Source organism: Mytilus galloprovincialis, chromosome 10, assembly GCF_965363235.1.
Source record: "Mytilus galloprovincialis chromosome 10, xbMytGall1.hap1.1, whole genome shotgun sequence".
Lineage (NCBI taxonomy): Eukaryota > Metazoa > Mollusca > Bivalvia > Mytilida > Mytilidae > Mytilus > Mytilus galloprovincialis.
The window spans coordinates 38,682,286-38,704,791 of record NC_134847.1 but is presented as its reverse complement, the minus strand read 5'-3'; the positions used below and the strand labels follow the sequence as shown (position 1 = coordinate 38,704,791).

The following is a 22,506-nucleotide window of genomic DNA, read 5'->3' as shown; positions in this document are numbered from 1 at the left end:
ATGGTATCGAAGGTCAGTCTGTCTGAGATAAAAGAAGAAGAAAAAAAACACTGATAACCGGAAAGTGAGAGAAAGTCGCTGTTAGATTTCCCGCCAATTAAAGCTAATCTGGATCTGGTACCTAGTCTGAACTAGTTTAAACCAGGTTATAAGAAAACATCTGAGATCTTCCGAATAGAAATTTACGTCAGCGGAAACTAAATCGAAAGTTGAAAAGTCGCACTACAATCGCAGAAGCTCCTGTTGTCAGAAGTTTACGACAAGTGTAAAGATGTCGATCCCGTATTTTGTCACTGTTATTCTGATATTCTGTTTCACCCTGTCGACCTTTCCTACCAGTAATGGAGAACGTAAGTGACCTACAAAACTCAAATAAAAACAAGTGACACGTGTGTGCTGGTGTGTGACAAATAAAATTTGTTGTCACCTGATGATACATGGTCATCATAAGTTATTTATTATGTAATTTTAACCTTGAATCACACTTGTGTACACAGCAATGAACAATTCTGCTAATGCTCAGTCCAGGAATATCCACTTTCTGCTAGAAAATCATAACAACTCTTTAGGGGTATAATTGAAATCGTTTAGAAATTACATAAATTTACAAACATCTACAAAAAAAAAAATCTAGTTTGTTGGCACCAAAGAGTTGTTCTTACCTGGGACAGTGGTGTAACAGCGCAACAAAATATAGAACGAACTAATCAAAAACATTTAAAGGCAAACAAGAATGAGAAACATTAAAATATATGACTTCCACTCAATTACAGGCTCCTTACTTGGGACAGGCACTGCCTCACATATACAATGTAGAATGTGGTAAGGTTAAACTAGTTTGAAGGTGCTAACCCTCCCCTAAGCAGGGACAGCTAGTCGTGTAACAGTACAACATACATGACATAAGAACAAATTAAATTATGTTATGCGTTTATTTTTCTGCTAGAGGTATAGAGGGAGGGTTGAGATCTCATAAATATGTAACTCCACTGCATTTTTGCGCCTGTCCCAAGTCAAGAGCCTCTGGTCTTTGTTAGTCTTGTATTATTTTAATTTTAGTTTCTGGTGTACAATTTGGAAATTAGTATGGCGTTCATTATCACTGAACTAGTATATATTTGTTTAGGGGCCAGCTGAAGGACGCCTTTGGGTGTGGGAATTTCTCGCTACATTGAAGACCTGTTTGTGACCTTCTGCTGTTGTTTTTTCTATGGTCGGGTAGTTGTCTCTTCGACACATTCCCCATTTTCATTCTCAATTTTTAAAAAATCAAGGGCTCAACTCATTAGATGGATACAAACAGAAATACATCTGACAAAATACAGAGAGGACATGGTAGAATACTTAAACATCCCCACAGCAAAAATTACTATCAGCTAGTTTACAACAATTATTGATAAAAATCATGCATCTAAGACTTAAATGTTAATTGTTACACATCATGCACATCACCCTTCCAATGGATTTACACATGTAGTGTAAAGAGGTCATAAACAGTCAAAGAAAACATGACCTTGTGCAATGCCACGATACATGTATTGGAGCCTCAGCCTGAAGTACATATGTTTAATTTCCATTTGTGAATCTTGAAATTAGGTAATTTTTAACAAGTCAGTAAAAGTAGAATTGAGTTGCTGCTATGTAGGCAATGGTAGAGTTACAATGAGAACAGTGTTCTCTGCAAATATATTTCATTTAGCATCCTAGGAAAAACAGGCAAATTTAAAATACCATCTTGTTTCTAAAAATAAACTTAAGAATCACAGCCATAAGATAATAAAAAAAAATTAAAAACAAAGTTCTTATTTATAACAATTTACAAATATCTAATATGAATGACCTGAACCAAAGAGCACTACAAGAATGTGTCAGGGTTAACCACAATTGTGAGAACTCAACCCTTCCCTAACCTCAGATAGTGGTGTAACAGCAGTGCGACACTACATTATTATAAGAGCAAACTTAAACTCAGTAGCAATCCACTTAACTCAAAAGAAAGACAATGTAAGAAGCACAAAACAACCAATGAAAAACATTTAAAGCAATACACTGAAATGAGAGTACTCGCAGCTTTTGACGACGATAATTTTTTTTAGTTACCTTAACTACTCATGAGGGTTTGTGCTCTGGCTGATTCCTTTTTGGGCATTAGAATAATTTATTTTGACCTTATGTTAAAATAAAATATAATTTGAGTGACATAAACATAAAATAAGTATTGTAAAAACAAAGTGAAATGTACAATAAACATACAGTTTATTATTCATTATAACATGAATCCCAGAAAAAAATCAATGAGTGTCTTGTTGTCAATTGAGATGGTAAATGCCTTTTTCCTATGGGTCTGCATCATTCAGTCTGGTTTAGCATATTTAGAGATGTCTGATAGGCAATCATACCACACTTTCTTATTTGTATAAGTATGGATATAGGAAGATGTGGTGTGAGTGCCAATGAGACAACTCTCCATCCAAATAACAATTTGAAAAAGTAAACCATTATAGGTCAATGTACGGCCTTCAACACGGAGCCTTGGCTCACGATTCACTTAATGACTTTTGAGCTGCACCGTGAAAAAGTTTAATAATTGAATAACTTTAATAATAGTAAGCCTAGAATCTAGTCTTGTATAAACATGAAGAATTATTTTAATCTTGAATAATTTTGAATTCTGTAAAATTGATAAGAAACATATGATGAAAATTAACCCAATTTAAGAGGGTTTGTCATGCTAGGGGGCTAGTTATATAAAAAAGAAGATGTATGATTGCCTATGAGCTATTAAGTTAAGTTGTAAATTCAGAAATTATTGCGTACATATATCATGTATATTATTGTGATTTTTCTAAAAATGGACAAGAATGCAAGTTTAATTAATGCAATTTATGAACCATATACATTCAGATCTATGTTTTATTTATTAAAATACAAATTCTTATTATTGTGATACTCACCTATTTGCATTATTCGCATTAATAAAAACCTCACAATAATTTCTGAATTTACATGTACAGTAGTTCATACTGAACATCAGTGAAAGTAAATGAACATTAATTCTGTGTGCATGGCTAACCCTCTTATGTTAAGTTAGTTTTCATAATGCATTTTTTACCAATTTTCTAGAATTCAAAATTATTCCAGATTCAAATTATTTCTTGTTTATCATGTTTATAAGACAACTTCATACAAATGTCATAATCAGTGTTCTGTCGTATTTTTTTTTAATATATATGATGGATGAATTTCACTCAGTCATTTGACCAATTTTAATGTATACATGGTATTTGAGTATATTCCTCATATCTTTGAAATTTTCGGAAAAGAAGTGCTGATTGAATATTTTTAAAGAGTTATTTCCCTTTTAAAATATTACAATGGAAATTTCATTGCATATATAGCTGACCGTGCAAGGGCTGTATAGCCAATCAAGGTTGTTAAACACTTCCATCAACATCATTGCATATTCTCTGAACTCTTCATCATTTTCATCTGGTAATTTCTGTCAGATATAAATGAAAAGTTTTGTAGAAAAATATTTTATTTTTTTTTAAGATAAATACCGGTATGTGCAATGGAGTGGGGACATCAAAACTCTGATTTCTATTCATGTACTATGTAAATTATGCTTAAATATAGTATGATCAATTTGTTTCTACTATATTGATTGCTGGAGTTGAAACTTTACTCTCTTTTATATAGAAATGAGAGTACATGTACCTCCCAATTTTGATCTATTCCCCTGAAAACATTGTCAAAGCCTGTGCAAGTTATAAAAACTTTTCAGATCTATGTCTAAGCAACAAATCATTCATTGCTTTCTCTTTAACACAAGTCATGAAAGTTGTGTGTGTGGGCGTGCATTAAATTTTGTTAATACATTTGATATACAGATATAAATGGCTTTAGCTTAAGATTCCCAATAATCATGATAATCATTTGTCAATAAGAGCTAATGGTATTCAACCAATTTTATGAACTGAGCAGATGAAATAAATGAAATTAAGGTTGTCATGGTTATAGGAATACATTGTAGGTGTCTGTGGCATCCTTCATATACTAATTCAAATAACACCATTTACCCTAGTTAACTTAATTTTTAGAATGTCCTATTAAAATTTTGTCTTTTAATGATGATATTGAAATAATTGAATATATATATAACAACTTGGAATTATTTTTAATTATGGAATTAGCATAATTTCTTGTGCTTGAAATTTTTAATAAATTCCATGTTTATTCTGTACTTTAATGTTCTATGCTGCGCACAACGCTACTTATTCATGTTATTACAGAAGATAGTACATTTTCAATAAAATGTACTGTGCCGCGCACAACACTATCTATACAAAATACATTGTATGGAATGTGTTATGAACTTCTCAAAACAAAAAAGACATGGAATTTAATAAAAATTTCAAGCACAAGAAATTCCAAATGCAAATTCCAAAATTAAAAATACTTTAAATAATAGACTGATATATATAGTTTTAGCCTAAATAAATGAGCTGTGTTACTAAGGATAAAAATCGACTTTATGCAAATGAATATCAATAAGTCTGTTCAGGGTGAAATATCTCTACAAAATATGTAACTGTTTAAGATTTGAGTTGATACATGTATATATAAGAAAGATACTAAACAGATAAAGCTTCACCTTTCATTTCACATTTGATTGTTCCAAAAGTCTTCTACATGTACATGTATGAAGGGGCTTAAAAACATGAAATCTTGAGGTCCCGAATTTGAAGAAATTTAAATCCCAAAATTCGAAAAAAGAATTCCCGGATCCTGAAACCCAGAGCTTAAAACACCTGATCCTGATGTCCAGAAAAAGGTCCTGCCCCCTCATGTATATCTGCACTTTCATAAGGTTGATTTCTATCAAAGACAGCTCATATATGTTAATAACAGATACTTAAGGAAAATTACAAATTCTTCCTTGTATCATAACAATACATGATATAAAGTTCAAAGTATTGATCAATATTTGTTGTATATTCTGACTCTGCATTTATTTATTAAATTTATCATCTTCATCCTCATCAGCCTGGAAGATGCTGTCTGAAACAGGAAACTCAATGATTGAATTTAAATCTATTTTTATTCATTTACGATTGATTGATGAACATGATGTATCATATTTAAAAAGTAAGATCACAAAAATACTGAACTTAGAGGAAAATCAATTGGGAAAGTCCATAATCACATGGCAAAATCAAATAAGAAAATGCATCAAAAAACGATTGGACAAGAACTGTCATAAACCTTTAATCCAATTTAAAAAAAATATGCATTTAAATTTTGAATTTTTTTTGCAGCATAAGCAATGATTGCTTTATTTTTTTTTATTTTTTTTTTTTTTTTTTGTTATCAATTTCAAATCCCATTTAAAATATGCAAAATTTGTTTCATAATATTATTTGATTTGGTTAACATTTTATTAAACTTGATAAGCAGCAAAGAAAATATAAATTACATCATTACTGTCATTTAGTAAAACAAAATTTTCGTCATCATAGTCATTTGACAATCTTAAAATAAATAAAAAAAGTTCTTTCCAGATACATGTACGGGTAATAATTATGAATCTATAAATTTGATATTGACTTTTTTTTCAAGTTTCATTGTAAAAAATCCTAGAATTGACTTAGTGGCAAAATTATTTTTTTTCAACCAAAACTGTAATACATTTGATTACATGGGTTTAAATAATTATCTTCTGAGTAAAGACACATAAATTTTAGTTTTGAAAAACTTTAAGGAACTTGATTTGAAAATTAAGTTGTAAAAACTGAAAACATTTCCAATGTAATAATAAAAGTTCACAGTGCACTCTTTATATATGTACATTATACAACATTTATAGTGTTAAGTTTATAAGTATGTCTGCCTTAGACTTGTAGGACATCAGATAATTAATTACAAAGTTGGTGACGTGAGACCTTCAACTTAAGAAGATTGAGTCATGTGATGTTATTACTTCGATTTAACAGCAATCAATGTTGACTAAATCATTCTATTTGTGTGCGTTACAGCTAATTTCCTAATGCTTGTAGAGTAAAACTTTGGTTGTCTAGCTTGCTTTGTATAAATGATACCTCAAGCTTTGTAATTTAGATCGAGATCTTCAAACAATATATATATATAGGCATAATTAAACCTGTATATATTTATATTTTATTGGACTTTATTTCAATTACAATTGTACAATATACTGTACAAACAAAGCTAGCAAGCTAACCAAAGTCTTGCTCTACATGGGGTAGTGAATTAGCTGTAAAGGCGAAATTATGTTATTTTTTCCAGAGGAAGTCAAAACTCCTGATTTGTAAGCCTTCTACCATCCCTCAAGTTGTTAATAATTCAAATCATCATTTTTTTCAAAGTTTCAACCCCTCAGAAAAATTGTCAGTCTTCATTTTTTGTTAACCTGATGTCACCATTAATTATGTTTTTGTGTCACTGATGAAGGTAATTTTTTATACATGTAAATCAAAGAACTGGTGCAGGTGTAATCCTGCTTAGTACTTCAGCCTAGTACTAAGAAGAGTTCATATTTGCCACTGAAAGGTTACTTTTAAAATAAAACAACCAATTTCCAGTCAAAAACTGACTTATCATGCTTATGAGACACTATCTATCTACTGTTTTCCTTATAATTATTTTCAAGTTTTAGGTAGAATTAGGAAGCTTGATAATAACCAACTAACATTGACTAATAAAATCAAAATTTTCTTCATTCGGTTACATGTATTTTATTAACAAAAAGTAGTTGAACTCTAAGACGACTATTATGCAAGGATTAGTAATGATTTTATGATGATTTAGGTACAATTGTAGAACTACTCACTAGAGATAAAATTATTTTGTGCAATTTTCATAAAAAGTAACTCGAGCAGAACTTTATCAATAATCTTTTGAAATCCGTATCCTGTTGATAGTTTCACAATATTGTCATTGAATTAATGCTTGTATGGTATATCTAAAATAATATCTTTTATATTGATATTATCCTTTTACTGAACAGATCTTTTTAGGGAAAAATGATTGAGTTTATTCATTAGTAGAATCATACATTTTGAAAATTTTGTGAAGCAAGATAATCTTAATTTTTTTCGAACTATCTGATTGATAGCATATCTGACATGTACATATTGTTTTTGTTGGAAGGTTGTTAATATTCAAGGAAATAGACATTAAAAAATATGAAAATAAAAACAACAACTTTAGAATCTATTCTAAGTATTTTGTTTTACTTGACTTGATAAGGAAATTGCATTATTAGTTGATAGTAGATCTGTGAAAATCTAAAAGTCTTTTTAAAACTTTGGGTGCAGTGGCTGATCGGGGGGGCTTCCGGGGGTTGGAACCCCCTTTTTTTTGGCTGATCAATGCATTTGAATGGGAGCATATAGTTGGAACCCCCCTTTTACTCTGTGTTGGGAACCCCCCCTTTTTAAAATGGCTGGATCCGCCACTGGGGTGAAATTGAGCTTGTATCTATATAGTATACTGTAGATTCATTTATATCCTGGATTCAAATTTTCCTTGATATATAATTCCTAAAAGACTGTATAACATGCTGTCAGAAAGAAAATATATACTTCATGTAACATTTTAAATGATGGTTAATCTATATATATATACCCACTAAATCAATGAAATGAAATTGGATCCACAGTACATACTGTCCTTGGTTGAAAACACTATGTTGACCTCTAGATGTCCTTCAGGTTTTTTCTGTGTTATTTGCTCTTCTGTAAGATTTCAAGGTCGTAGCAGGAATTTACAATCATACTCAACTTTAACAGTTACAATTAAAACAGAACATCCACTATAACAATGCTTATTTTTTTTCAATTGGGGGAAGGGGGAGGGAGGGGTGGTGGTCCCGGGATTTTTAGGAACCACTTGAACCACCTGGCTACCTTTGTGCATGGTTGCCTTTATTTCACATATTCAGAGCTTGTGGTATTCATGGTATTGTTGTCACACAGTCCATTACAGTCTTCTGAATGTCATATTATTTATAATAATTGCATATATATGGTCAGATCATATGTTTTTGTACATCATATGAATTGGTTATCATGGTTATATATAGATACAAGAAGATGTGGTACGAGTGCCAATGAGACATGCATGCTTTTTCAATGAAAATTGTGATGTCACATTGCATTCTTTTCAGTGTGAAAAAACTATGAAAGGAGGATACTGAAAGCCATATGATCAGGAAGTTTAAATGCTGTCATGCTAATTTTCAAACATTTTTTCTATTATTAAAAAATTAAACCGGAAATGACTAGTTTATACATGATCTTGCAGCAGTTAATAGATTTTTTTTTTAAAATAATGATACAATGTACTTGTATACAAGTCTAAGATTACATTGTATAATAATTAAACATTGTATTTATCACCTTAATTAGCATATTTATCTACGAAAAGGATAAATCAATTTCATATTTCATACTGATCTATTATTGTATATCGTTGTTTCTAAGAGTACTATGAATACATGTTTACCTTTATCTCAAAATTAGAAATATTTTTATTTGCCCAAACCCTACCCAAAGGTTGGGACAGGGGGTAGGTAGGTACATTGTGTAGACAGGCATTTTTTTTTTCAGCAAAGAGAAATTGAAGTACAAGATGTTTTATAGTTTTCATGTCAGAAAAATAAAACAATAATAATAAAATAACAAGATTTTGAGTAGGCATCTATTTTCTGGGTAGGTAGGGTGAGGGCAAACAGACTTGTTATATCTGATTACTTTAATAATTTAACATTTACCTTCACTTGACTGTAAGTGTTGCTCTTGTAATTTGTTTTATCAAACCAAAATATTCAACTGATGAGAAATATTACTACTCATGCTACTGAAGCTTTGAAAGTTCAAGGTGATGAAATAAAGCATTCTACAAATTGAACAACGCCGGGAATCAAAATAAATGTTTGTGTTCCTGTTGCTTGTAGGAATTTGAAATTAAATGAAATCTTTTGAAAATAAGTTTAAATCATGTACATGTATTTCTTCATTTCTCAATCATGAAACAGTTGATTTTCTAAAATGTTTTGGAATCATCAAATCAAAAAAGATGACTTTGGAATACCTATTCATGCTATTATAGGTCTGTTTAGAAGTACTAAAGTTCTAAATTTTCCCATTAGAATCAGAATAAATCTATCATGCCATGCCGTCTATGCTCATTTTAACATGGGTAGTCATTATATTTGTCAAAATTTCACATCTTGCTAACAATTGGTATAAAGATATTAACAAAAATATACCACCCGGGTAATGCATATATACCCATGTTAATACTGGTTCTCTGTAACTATTTAAACTCTTACATAGGGAGTGTGGCACGCATGGTCATGGATTTTCTTCAAACTTCACACATTTACTAGTCTTGATGAAAAAAACAAAAAATTGCAAAATTTTGGTTGCTAAGCTATGGCAACCGATGACCGGTTTTACCTCTTCTGGATATCTATGAATTTAAGCGCAAAAAGGCTATTTTCAACATAATTAATAATAAATGATTAAGAGAAAGAATGTTTTTTTATGATTTTATTAAATATAAAAATTTGCGTTTTATTAATGTAATTTAATAACTGATATTTTCATATTCATTTTCAATCATAATCACATACACCCCTCTTTTTATGTGGTTTGCATAAAGTAAAAAATACCCTTTTAAAATTAGCGTAGAGCATGGCATGAAAGTATTATTTCTTAACTTTTGATTTTCATAGCTGACTTGGCTGTTAACTTAACAGTGTTAAGTCAATCATTTGTATAGGAGTTAGATTCCACCGTCTTTTTTATTTGATTGACTGATGATCATATTCTTTCTGTATTTTCAGCTGTTTACTGTGAAACACAAAACAAAACAAACTGCTGTACCTATACAGAATGTGCTTACATCAACTGCACAAATGCTACTGATACAGGGGCTACCCATGAAGGTAAGTCCACATTACACAGAGGCAGATTTAGAGGGGATGGGGGACCAGGACCCCTCTTTTGTTGGGGAAAAATGGGTTGATTATACAGAGAATCACTGAAGCCTGAGCACCCTATATGGCAGTCAGTGTCCCCTTTTGAATATTTCTGGATCTGCCACTGTTACATGTACCACGAAAAGAACAGAATTTGGGTCTTGGGAAAGGTGGGTCATTAACTTTAAACAGGTCTGATGTTTAAACCCAATTCTATTAAAATATAACATTGAGTTTAGAAACACTCAAACTTTGCATATGAAAAAGAAGATGTGGTTTAATTGCCAATAAGACGACTCTTCACAAGACATCAAATGACACAGAAATTAACAATTATAGATCACTGTACAGCCTTCAACAATGAGCAAAGCCCTAACTTGACAGTCAGCTATACAAGGCCACAAAACGACAAATGTATGTTGTGTTATGAAAATTATATTTTGAAATGAAAACTGCTTACACAATGTGTTCTTATTGGTCAAGGTTATAAGTCATCAAAGATGCTGACATGGCTGAAGGGAATTAGAATTCAAAGGTTGTCATTGCTCTGTCAATCAATCCATTGTTTGCGTTTTTTTCTTCATCAAACTTTATCCACTGCCTGGCAATAGAGAATTCTCAAATCTTATCAAAATGCATTAGTGACTGTTTTTGGGTTGATGTTTAGATCCCATTAACTTTTTAAAGACTGTCCAAGTTCATATTGATATCACTATAAAGGAGAATTATCTTTAACTAAAGGAAATAAAAAGGACTTAAAAGATTTCCCAATTTACATACATTTTCCACTCGAACAATGTTAACATATTAGATATAAGAAGATGTGGTATGAGTGCCAATGAGACAACTTATCTATAAGAGGGAATTTTATCATGTCATAAAATATCTGTTTCCCTGCACTGTCAAGTGACTGCCTAATTCATAAAACATGTGTTACTTGCATGACAGTATTAATATCATTATCAATTTATTATCAACAGGAATATTTTTCTGAAACAGCAATTCCATATCTGTTACTGTCATGAAATATGCTAAAATGAGGAATAAGTTTGTAATTTAAATTTTATTAATGCAGAGTAAAAAAAAAATAATTTAGAATTAGAGACATGGACTCATGAGCAAACTTTTACAGCTCTGGCCATAACATCAACTCAGTGGCGGATCCGGGGGGGGTTCCGGGGGTTGGAACCACCCCTTTTTTTTGGCCGATCAATGCATTTGAATGGGAGTATATAGTTGGAACCCCCCCCCCTTTACTCTGTGTTGGGAACCCCCCCTTTTTAAAATGACTGGATCCGCCACTGCAACTACTGCTTGATAATTTTGTAACGGCACTAGCTCCACATTCTATATTTTGTATTTTGACAATGTTTGATAGCTTCTGGTCAGGTTTACTGGTGGTATATTGATATACATTTTTGTCTTGCCTTGTCAGTCGCCAATAAGACATTTTTAGTGTCAAAATCCGGAAAAAATCGTGTGTTTACCGAAATTGTTTCTGGTATTATACACGCCCCAACCCGAAGTCCACCATTTTTACATGTGTTTAGTGGTAAAATAAACAGTCATGATACGTTTTTAGTTAATTTTGGTGCATTCTGTTATGAATTCTTGCATACTTGTGATGGAAATTCAGATGACAGAAATCTATGAATTTAATTATTTTAATTCAAAATCCTCAAAATTTGTTTGTTTGAAAGTTTATTTTTCAGAAATGAAAAAAAAAGTTATAGGCTCGGGGGGGGTTTTAACTAAGGGTCGGTCGGGTTACTGGAACCCCATATACATTTTTATTTGGCCTAAACCATCTAATAAAGCATTTTTTGTTACTTTGGTTCTGATTACACAACATATATTTGGTTATTATCGTATCTTGGGTAATTGCTCTTCTTAAATGCTTGAAATTAGACAACTATTATCTTTTCTGAAAGCTTGCTAATACCTCAGGGGCCACTTCCTATATACACAGTGATAGGACATGCCACTAGACATTTTGCTAGAATAGGTCACTTTTCCAAGCTTGAAAATATGGGTATAGGTTGGGAAAACTGTCAGAAATATATGATAAGGTTGATAAAGTTCCAATTACTTGTATATGAAAAGTCCTATATTTTTTTTTACAGTGGAAAGTCCATGATATAAACATTACACACAGATTTTTAGTCTTCAATATTCCACTTTTCCAACAGACCCCACCAAACCCAAACAATATGGGAAAAGGTTACAATTTTACCTTCGCAATACATGTATATGAAAAGGTATACAAAAATTATATGAAAAGAGTGGGGTAACAGAACCCCAGCGACACCCCTATAAATAAAGTATTAAAGAGGCCCCCCAGGCTAATAAAGATACATGTGTTATGACCATTTAAAACAATGCCTGTTTTGTTTCCTTCTGGGTAGCTAGTTAAAACAGTTTCCCATTTTGTTGGTATGCCTATGACAATCACATTGTGACATATGTCTTAGATAAAGATTGGAAATTATGAAATCAAATAATTGGTTATCTGCTTGTTTTCAAGAAATTTTGATTTGAATTATGTTAATTTTTTGGGGAATTTTCTTAAAACTTTTCAAAAAGGAAAAGTTGTTTATAAAATTGTCAAATTGAGTTATGGCCAAATCTCTTTATATTAGTATACCTGCAGGAAACCAACAAATAGTTTTGGATTTGCCATTTCAAAATATAATGCATTTTGGGTAATAATTTTAAAACTGTATGCCAAAATGTTGTGATTGGTTAGAATCACTCTTAACAATGCAAATTCATCCAATGATAATTCAGATTCTAAAATGTTCAATTGAAAGTCTGATGGATATTTTGAGTTTCTGTTTAATTTGTTTTTCAGGTTGTCATGCTAAAGTCAACTTAACTAAACTAGAAGGTGTTTGCAAGGACAACACCTTTAATACTATTTGTAAGTTGTTATATTGAACAATACAAGTTCTTCACTGCATAATATAAAAATTTGAATGTATGTTGAGCAATTGAATCTACACAAAACATCAGTTTAGAGAAAATGAAATTTCATAATAAAAAAAAATGGCCACAACAATAAAATGTGCTTAGAGTGGTGTTCAACGCCCAGCAATAAACTAGTCATGTATTAAAAAGGAGAGTCAAAGAAAAGAGGGGCAAACGATACCAGAGAGATGAGAGAGACATAGAAATTCAAATAAAAAAAACAACAGACAAGCTAAGGCTAAAAAAGAAAAAGAAAAACATACAAATAATTGTCCACAAAAACACAACCTAGAAAAATAAAGAGTAAACAAAATTATTGAAACTTTTATGTTGTTTTTTTTGCTGCCAAAAGGAATTTTAAGTTGTGACTGTGACTTTTTTTATAGGCTTTTAAATGAGTAAAAACTAGAAGAAACTCAGTAAATTGATTCTTAGATTAAATGTACTAAAGCATGCTTGACAATGATGTTCACAGTCTGCAGAATAAATATGAATATATATTTTTCTTTGTGTTTTTACAGGTTCAGGTCCAGAAGCAGGTATGTATGAGGGTCAGAATGGGGGTTTCCTTCATTTCTGAATTCTTTTAATTTTTAATGCCATTTATTTCTATTCTTTTTGCCTCTTATTAACCGGATTTTTGTGACAAAAATGTCGGTTATTGATTTGGGGATGTACAGTGGGCGGGCGGGCGGCAATCAAATGTTGTCCGTGCATTAACTCATGAACCATTCAACCAAAGCTTTTAAAATTTTAATATGTTATTACTGACAACTATACGAAGGTCAAGTTCAATAATGGCGATTTTGACTTTTACCGTTCAGGGTTATGGTTCTTGAAAGATTGAAAAATGGAGTTTCCAGTCGTGTCCGTGCATTTACGCATGAACTGTTCTACCAAAGCTTCCCAAATTTTAATATGTTGTTACTGATGACAGAATGGAGGTCAAGTTCAATAATGACAATTTTGACTTTTACCGTTCAGGAGTTATGGTTCTTGAAAGATTGAAAAATGGAGTTTCCAGTTGTGTCCTCGCATTTTCTCATAAACCATTCAACCAAAGCTTTTGAAATTTTAATATGTTGTTACTGATGAAAAAATAGAGGTCAAGTTCAATAATGACGATTTTGACTTTTACCGTTCAGGAGTTATGGTTCTTGAAAGATCGTAAAATGGCGTTTCCATTCACGTTGTTGCATTTACTCATGAACCATTCAATCCAAGCTTTTCAAATTTTAATATGTTGATGCTGATGACAAAATGGAGGTCAAATTTGATATTGACGATTTTCACTTTCACCATTCATCAGTAATGGTTCTTGTGATATTGCCAGGACACAAATAAATGTTAATGAATCCGGTTTGCTGTCGTTGTGACAGCCTCTTGTTCTCTTTTGGTTATATTTGAGCACCTCTTTATTCTCTGGTCTTTATTTTTTTTTGTCAATTTTTCTCTATTCTTTATATTTTGTGCCCACTATTCTCTCCTTTTTAAACCCCCATCCACACCATCTCAAGGTTATTCAATGTGAAAAATTACAATATAATGGAACTAAAAGAAAGGATGAAATATAGAAACAAAAAAAAAGTTGAAATATAGAAACAAAAAAAAGGATGAAATATAGAAACAAAAGAAAAGGATGAAATATAAAAACAAAAAAAAGGTTGAAACATAGAAAAAAAAAAAAAAAAAGGATGACATATACTATATTTAACAGTGGTCAAATTCTGTGGATCATTTATTTTTGTAGGTAATAATTCGTGGATTTAAACAAAAAAAATTCCTGAATATTTAATTTTATTGGTGTTGCAAAAATTTTCAAACAAGATTATAGAAAATTTGTACTTCACTGAACCTTAAAAATCGTGGTTTCACTGTTCCCACTAAATCTCCAAAAATCGTTTCCCACGATAGAAGTGAATCTACAGTATAATAGTATGTCAACTCTAAACTATAGGAAATTAAAATAACGTGTGAAAAGAATATACACAATATACATACTTTTGTTGCAAAATATAAGATCTATTTGTACGAGGTTTATAAACAGAACCAAAAGGGAGGCTTGCTGGCTACTGTTTACAAATACACTTTATATTCCAGACAATGTATATATAATGTTTTTATCCTGCAATGTACACCTGGTACTTGAGCTTAAGTTGCTTAAATTAAAAAAAATGCCTTTGATTTTTCAAAGAAAGGAAAATTTTGAAATGCAGTCAGCAAAGAGGACATGATAAATGATCTGTTACCCAGAAAGAAATATTCACATTACCGCTTGCTCGAAATAGAAGTAGGTAACAGGAGACTTAGAAAAAACATTACAAATTTCCATCGTTCATGTACAAGTTAGGTTGATGGAGCATCATGCATGTATATTGTACATTGTTCTATCATATATTCAAAATGTTATTTTCAAAAATTTAAAAGTTAAAAAAAAATCAAAAATTTAGATGACAATTTTAACCTTGAAGAGATTTTTAATTAGAGGGAGGATGTGTGTGCCTAAACTAAGTTGAAATAAAATAGCTACAAAACATAATTTGCATGTTACATCTCCACCAAATTTCATAAAATACTATATAACAAGCTGCAAGCACAAACAACATGTGAAATAAAAATTGGGAAGATGTGATTGGGTAAGCTTTTAACTAGTACACAATGTGTATAGCTAAAAGCTGATATAAAATATAGATATAAATTCAAACAAATTACTAATTTGTATCACTATTTTACAGTAGATACATGCAGCCTAGTTAAAACTGAAACAGACTGTTGTAACACCACTGCCAATGCTGGTTGTGCTTGGTTAGGATCTTGTGGCAACGACACAATAAAACTTAACGGTAGGTGTCTATAAACTGCAGTTTTCGTCAACACCGTACATCTTAGCAGTCAGAAAAACAAGCTCTTTCAAAAATTCTTTTGCTATAACTGTCTTTCTAGATGTCAATAATCTTCTTATACATGTACATATGTTATATATTACAGTGAGTTGCTTATAGGTGTTACTGTAAAACTTTACCTATAGCTCAACCTGTTTTTAAAATTGACAATACAATAGAGACATTTAAATTGACCAGTTGGTATTGTTAGATTTAAATCTACCTTGATGCTACCTGTAAAAAATTTTATTCACCTAACCCAAAGTTTCAGCATGCTTTTTTCCTGAACTTTTTCTTACCTATGATTATTCTATTGAGAGATTTTTATTTTACTGTCATTCAAAATATTAGGAGTTATCAAGCCAAACAAGAATGACTATATCATATATGTTATTTTCTTGCAGTTTATTTAAAATTGCTTGGCCTAAAATGCACTACATTTCATCTTAATGTTTGCATAGCCACTACTAGCAGTGTTTAATACCCTAAATAATCCAGTCGTATTATTTCACTCACTTTATGAAACATCAAAATCAAATTTGAATAAACAATTTCATTTATTTTTTTACACTGATATTTGACATCTCATCCAGAATTCCAAAGTTTTAAAATAATTCCCAATTTTATTCATTTTTCACTACTTCACTAGATTTTTTTCTAAATCCATAGTATATAAATTCTGATTAATTTCCCATGATATGCATCCTAATTTAACAGGTGCAGAATCTATACATAATTCAGAATCTTGTAAAAAAAATTTATCATTTCCATTACTATATTCCAAATAGTTATCCTCACTTTACAAATATTTTGTAATATTTTATTTATATTTTTACTATATATCACTTGATTTTTCTATATCCACAGTAAACATTTTATTTCATTTCCTATTATAAATTTCCAAATCAAACAATATTTGATCCAGAATTTTATAATGACTATTTCCAATTTCACATTCACTTAAAACATTTCCTCACGTTAGGAATATTTTAGAATATTTTACTTTCATTTTTCACTTTATCGCTAGATTAGACTATATCCACTGCATTAATTCAACATTTTATTTCATTTCCAAGATCCCATTTAAATGGTAAATCATCTTAAGTTTGTAATAGATCCCAAATTCATAATGAATGTTTTTAAAATCACATTTAAAGCCACAGAAACATGTTGGATGAACACACACTATATCTCCTACTTGAATTCCAGTTTTGAAATTTTTAAATCTTTAACATAACTAAATCCCATCATATGAAAATTTGAATTTCCTTGAGCAAACACAGCATTTTATGCACAAAAGTCCCACTAATATTATAATAGATTTCAAAGAAAAAACACAGCAAGGTATACTCCAAACTTATTTTCAAATTTTACATGTACAACATCATGGTGTCTTCAACCTATGCCAATATTTGATAAAAATATATTCAACCTATGCCTACAAACAAAATACAATAGGTGTTGTTATAACAATTATTAATTAATAAAAGGTAAAATACAGTCAGTATATTTAAGCACTAAATATTACTCTTTAAAAATTCACAAACAAAAATAAAGTATTTGCAAAATTGTGTTGTAGTAAAAAATGGAATTATAAACAAATTCTAAAGAGACAAAAATTGTAAAAAAGAACACTTGATACTAGCAAAATTGAGTTGAAATAAATATTAAATTATTATAAAAATAAAATAAGACTAAATTTCTAAAATTAATCACATAACAATACTTGAGAAAAAAAGAGACCAAAAAATGTTTCAATTGTGCAATTTTCTTTCTTCTTTTTTCTTTTTTCTTCTTCATTATTTTGTTGTATTAAATATGAAACATACTTTAACAAGCAACAAAATATACAAATATAACATATTTCAACAGAAACTTTTTTCGAAATCAAATTAATTCAAGTACTCTGTGTTTGTTTTTATTCATTACATATTGAGTTGTGAGCTTCTGTCCAAGTTTGGTACAAATCCAGGATAGTATAAGAAAGTTATTAAAATTTTAAAAACTTTAACAATAGAGTGAATGTATTGTATCCTGGCAGAAAAACTAAGTCCTTTTATAGGTAAAATACGGGAAAAAATGGCTTTTTTGTTTTACAAAATTTAGTTCTGGATACTACAATGTATCTAATGATCATAAACAAGCTTCTGTTTAAGTTTGGTACAAATCCATGATAGTTGAAGAAAGTTATTCAAATTTTTAAAACTTTAACCACAGAGCGAATGTAATGTTTCCTGGCAGAAAAACTTAGTCCTTTTATAAGAAAATACAGAAAAAATGGATTTTTTGTTGTACAAAAAATACTTCTGGATACTATCTTATGATCATAAAAAAGCTTCTGTCCAAGTTTGGTAGAAATCCAGAATAGTTTAAGAAAGTTATTATTAAAATTTCAGAATAGTTTAAGAAAGGTACTATTAAAATTTCAAAAACTTTAACCACAGAGTGAATATTTGTGGACGCCGCCACCGCCGACGTCGACGGAATGTAGGATCGCTATGTCTCGTTTTTGTCGAGCCTGCAACTTTTGTTGCAGAAAGCTCGACATAGGGATAGTGATCCGGCGGCGGCGGCGGCTACGGCGGCGGCGTTAGCTTACTTCTTAAAAGCTTTATATTTTAGAAGGTGGAAGACCTGGATGCTTCATACTTTGTATATAGATGCCTCATGTTACGAAGTTTCCGTCAGTCACATGTCCAATGTCCTTGACCTCATTTTCATGGTTCAGTGACCACTTGAAAAAAAAGTTCAAATTTTTTGTAATGTTGAATTCTCTCTTATTATAAGTAATAGGATAACTATATTTGATATGTGCGTACCTTGCAAGGTTCTTATGTCTGTCAGACAGTTTTCACTTGACCTCGACCTCATTTCATGGATCAGTGAACAAGGTTAAGTTTTGGTGGTCAAGTCCATATCTCAGATACTATAAGCAATAGGGCTAGTATATTCGGTGTATGGAAGGACTGTAAGGTGTACATGTCCAACTGGCAGGTGTCATCTGACCTTGACCTCATTTTCATGGTTCAGTGGTTATAGTTAAGTTTTTGTGTTTTGGTCTGTTGTTCTCATACTATATGCAATAGGTCTACTATATTTGTTGTATGGAATGATTGTAAGGTGTACATGTCTAGCGGGCAGATGTCATGTGACCTTGACCTCATTTTCATGGTTCAGTGGTCAAAGTTAAGTTTTTGAGTTTTGGTCTTTTTATCTAATACTATATGCCATAGGTCAACTGTATTTGGTGTATGGAAATATTTAATGATCTTTATGTCAGTCGCGCAGGTTTTATTTGACCGTGACCTCATTTTCACGGTTCATTGCACAGTGTTAAGTTTTTGTGTTTTGGTCTATTTTTCTTAAACTATAAGTAATAGGTCAACTATATATGTTGTATAGAAGCATTGTTAGCTGTACATGTCTGCCTGGCATGGTTCATCTGACCTTGACCTCATTTTAAAGGTTCATTGGTCTTTGTTTAGTTATCTTGGTTAATGTGAAGTTTATGGTACAGCTGTTATAAAGCTTAGCTTTTTACTTAGGACTATCAACATAATATCAATGATTAGTATAGAAGGCGAGACATTTCAGCGTGTGCACTCTTGTTTTACTAAAGGATAACAACATGACACCAGCTGCTTGTGCAGATGCAGCTTCAATTCATATCTTACAGTATGACTTTTGAGGCAATCATATTAGTGAAATTTGTCTTATTCTCTGAATGTGTTGGAATTAATAGTGAACATTTAAAATAGATATTTTACATGAGTCAGTATCTATGAAATTCATGAGTTTCAATAGTGGTGTATGCCATTGTATTTGAAGGAATCTATTTTACATAAAATTCAATATTTTATCATATATTTCTTTATTATTCATGAAAATGACACTCATAGATATTCAATATGACTAGATGATTGTTCCTTAAATAAAAATTCATAAAATCCTCCTCCCCCCCCCCCCCCCCCATTATTTCATTTTACTAATTTTAAACTTATTCCTTTATGAAATAGAGATCCTCAACACACACAATTACCTACATTATCACTAGTACTTGTAAAAGAAATTGTATATTGAGTAAACATCAATGCTACGTTTAAACTGGTTGTAGATTGATTATCCCCTAATTTATGTTTTTATAACACTTAATCTGTAACAAATTATTCAACCTATGCCAACATTTTTTCACACAATTTTATACCTAAATTTCAAAATGTTGGCATATGTTGAATGAACCAACATCATATGTAAGCCCCACAAAACAGTTTGAATGAATTATTTCCTCCTTGATGTCCTTCATGACAATAAAATCTTGAAAAAAACACATCACATTTTAAGAAGCAAAATTGCTATAAAAAATCTAAGAAGTGAATTCAAATAAAATAAATCCAATATTGTTTGCACAATGACACCAAAAGATTTCAAACATTGCAAATAATAATCCAAAATGAGAATCTTGAAGGGACATGTGAAGAAATGAACAACATATCCATCTGAAAATTTAAACTGTAAACACCTGAACAGCTATTTCTTGTTTCACTGGCAGCTGGACAATACTATATATAAGGGTTAGAATTTTAAAGAAGCATTTAGTGTGTAAAAACAGTTTAATTTTCAAACATAGTAATACATATTTAATTTAATCTTTTACTGATTTAGAATTTTAGGTCAAAAATAGATAAATTATATATATCGGGGATTTAAAACAATGAAAACCAAAACTATTTTCTTCCCTATCAATTTTTTAATAGAATAATCCTAGGTAAGAAAAAGTTCAGGAAAAAAGCATGCTGAAACTTTGGGTTAGGTGAATAAAAATTTTTACAGGTAGCATCAAGGTAGATTTAAATCTAACAATACCAACTGGTCAATTTAAATGTCTCTATTGTATTGTCAATTTTAAAAACAGGTTGAGCTATAGGTAAAGTTTTACAGTAACACCTATAAGCAACTCACTGTAATACACTTAATTAAAAAATTGTAACTAATGTTTACAACTTATATAAAGATATAGTGATATTTTTATGGGAATACATTATTGATAAGCTTAATCAAAAGAACTAAAACTAAATGTTTTTATTAACCTACTTCCTTTGATAGATATAGGAAGATATGGTATGAGTGCCAATGAGACAACTCTACATCCAAATAACAATTTATAAGAGTAAACCATTATAGGTCAAGGTACGGCCTTCAACAAGGAGCATTGGCTCACACTGAACAGCAAGCTATAAAGGGCCCCCAAAATTAGTAATGTAAAACCATTCAAACAGGAAAACCAGCGGTCTAATCTATACAAAAACAGAGAAAAGAGAAACATGTATGAACTACATTAACAAACGACAGCTGCTGTACATCAGGTTCCTGACTTAGGCATTTTAGGACAGGTGCAAACATTTGATAGCTATATAAGTATTTGATTGGTTCAGACTACCCATGTGACAGTACCTTTTTAACATGGAACTTCTGAGATTGTTAGTGTTGATGGGATCTCTATAAAAAGGGTTTGATATACCGGTATATGTATTATTTTGCTAATTTTGGGCACTGTGATTTGCAAATAAAGTATTTGTTTTGTTTATTTGTCATTTTTTTTTAATAACCATTTTTTTTTGTATTATGTTTTAGCTTGCTACAATGCAACTGAGTTACCAAAACTTTGTAATAATGAATTCACAGATTCATGTAAGTTTGATTTTAACTTCATTTTTAAGGTCAAAGGTAACAGACTTCAAATGGAAGCACTTGTTAGAGTTGACTTTATTAGTCAGACAGATTTACTATATTTAGAAAAGCTAAAGGGAGGTAACAGTCTTCATGCTTAAGTCCTATGGCATTGGCATGTTAAATTGCTCTCAGGCTTGTAAAATTCTTCTTCTCTACAAGCCAACAGAATCCAACCTAAATTTACCAAAAAAATGAGCATCTGGCTTGTGGCCTCAAACGTTAAGCGTTAAGGCAGCAGGTAACTCTAAGAGGAAATCACAAGAACTGTTTGATGGAAATGCTGTATGTGTTTTATTCTTGTATGATTCAAAAATAAACAAAAGAACTTGCAAGAAAGAGAAGCTTTGGATTACTTCATGTTTTAAGAAAATGAGTTAAGCATTGCTCAAAATATTAGAAGTTGTAGGTGCATTTTCAAAAAAAATTCCACAATGAGCAAAGATATACATAGATGAGAATTTCTTCTTAATTTCATCTTTTAACTTCAATTTACTTGTGGTGCTCTTTTTTGCAAAACTCTAGGACTGAAAATACGCATAAACTATGAGTATTTCTGTATGACAATTTTGATAATAAAATGTGTGTGTGAATACAGCAGCTGATGAAGTGTTGAGAACAAGAAAACAAGAGAAAAAAGATTTACAGCAGCAGCATTGAGAATTTTCTTTACTAAAAGTATCATACATTTTTTAACTGTTTGGAATAATAATGATAATCATAAACATGATAAAGGCTGTATGTATTCTTTTAATACTCTATATATGATTTGTAAAATGTATAGTGATAGTCTATGGTGACCTATAGTTGATAATTTCTGTGTAATTTGGTCTCGGGTGGAGAGTTGTCTCATCTGCAATCATCGGCAATCTTCTTTATATTTGCAGAAAAATGAAATTGACGTGTATTTAAATTTGTACTTTT

The 22,506-nt window shown here is 30.9% G+C and overlaps 2 protein-coding genes across 2 annotated transcripts in view; both read left to right on the top strand.

The window, feature by feature from the left end:
• Window positions 1-179: 179 nt before the first annotated feature.
• LOC143047521 (uncharacterized) lies at window positions 180-21,698 on the top strand. The gene is made up of 6 exons (XM_076220576.1): window positions 180-350; window positions 9,872-9,973; window positions 12,858-12,926; window positions 13,495-13,512; window positions 15,709-15,816; window positions 21,487-21,698. Exons 1-6 carry the CDS (start codon window positions 272-274, stop codon window positions 21,681-21,683), a joined length of 573 nt encoding a protein of 190 aa, XP_076076691.1. The 5' UTR covers window positions 180-271; the 3' UTR covers window positions 21,684-21,698.
• The window catches only part of LOC143047520 (uncharacterized), a 41,321-nt gene continuing 40,347 nt past the window's right edge, over window positions 21,533-22,506 (top strand). The window contains exon 1 of the mRNA XM_076220574.1: window positions 21,533-21,547. The gene's annotated coding sequence lies outside the window, so the exon portion shown is untranslated. The remainder of the gene's footprint in view (window positions 21,548-22,506) is intronic.

Coding starts and splice junctions, on each gene's coding strand:
- LOC143047521 (XM_076220576.1), top strand. CDS start 272: ATGTCGATCCCGTATTTTGTCACTGTTATTCTGATATTCTGTTTCACC. Junction 351..9,871: donor TCCTACCAGTAATGGAGAAC/GTAAGTGACCTA, acceptor CTGTATTTTCAG/CTGTTTACTGTGAAACACAA. Junction 9,974..12,857: donor TACAGGGGCTACCCATGAAG/GTAAGTCCACAT, acceptor TTTGTTTTTCAG/GTTGTCATGCTAAAGTCAAC.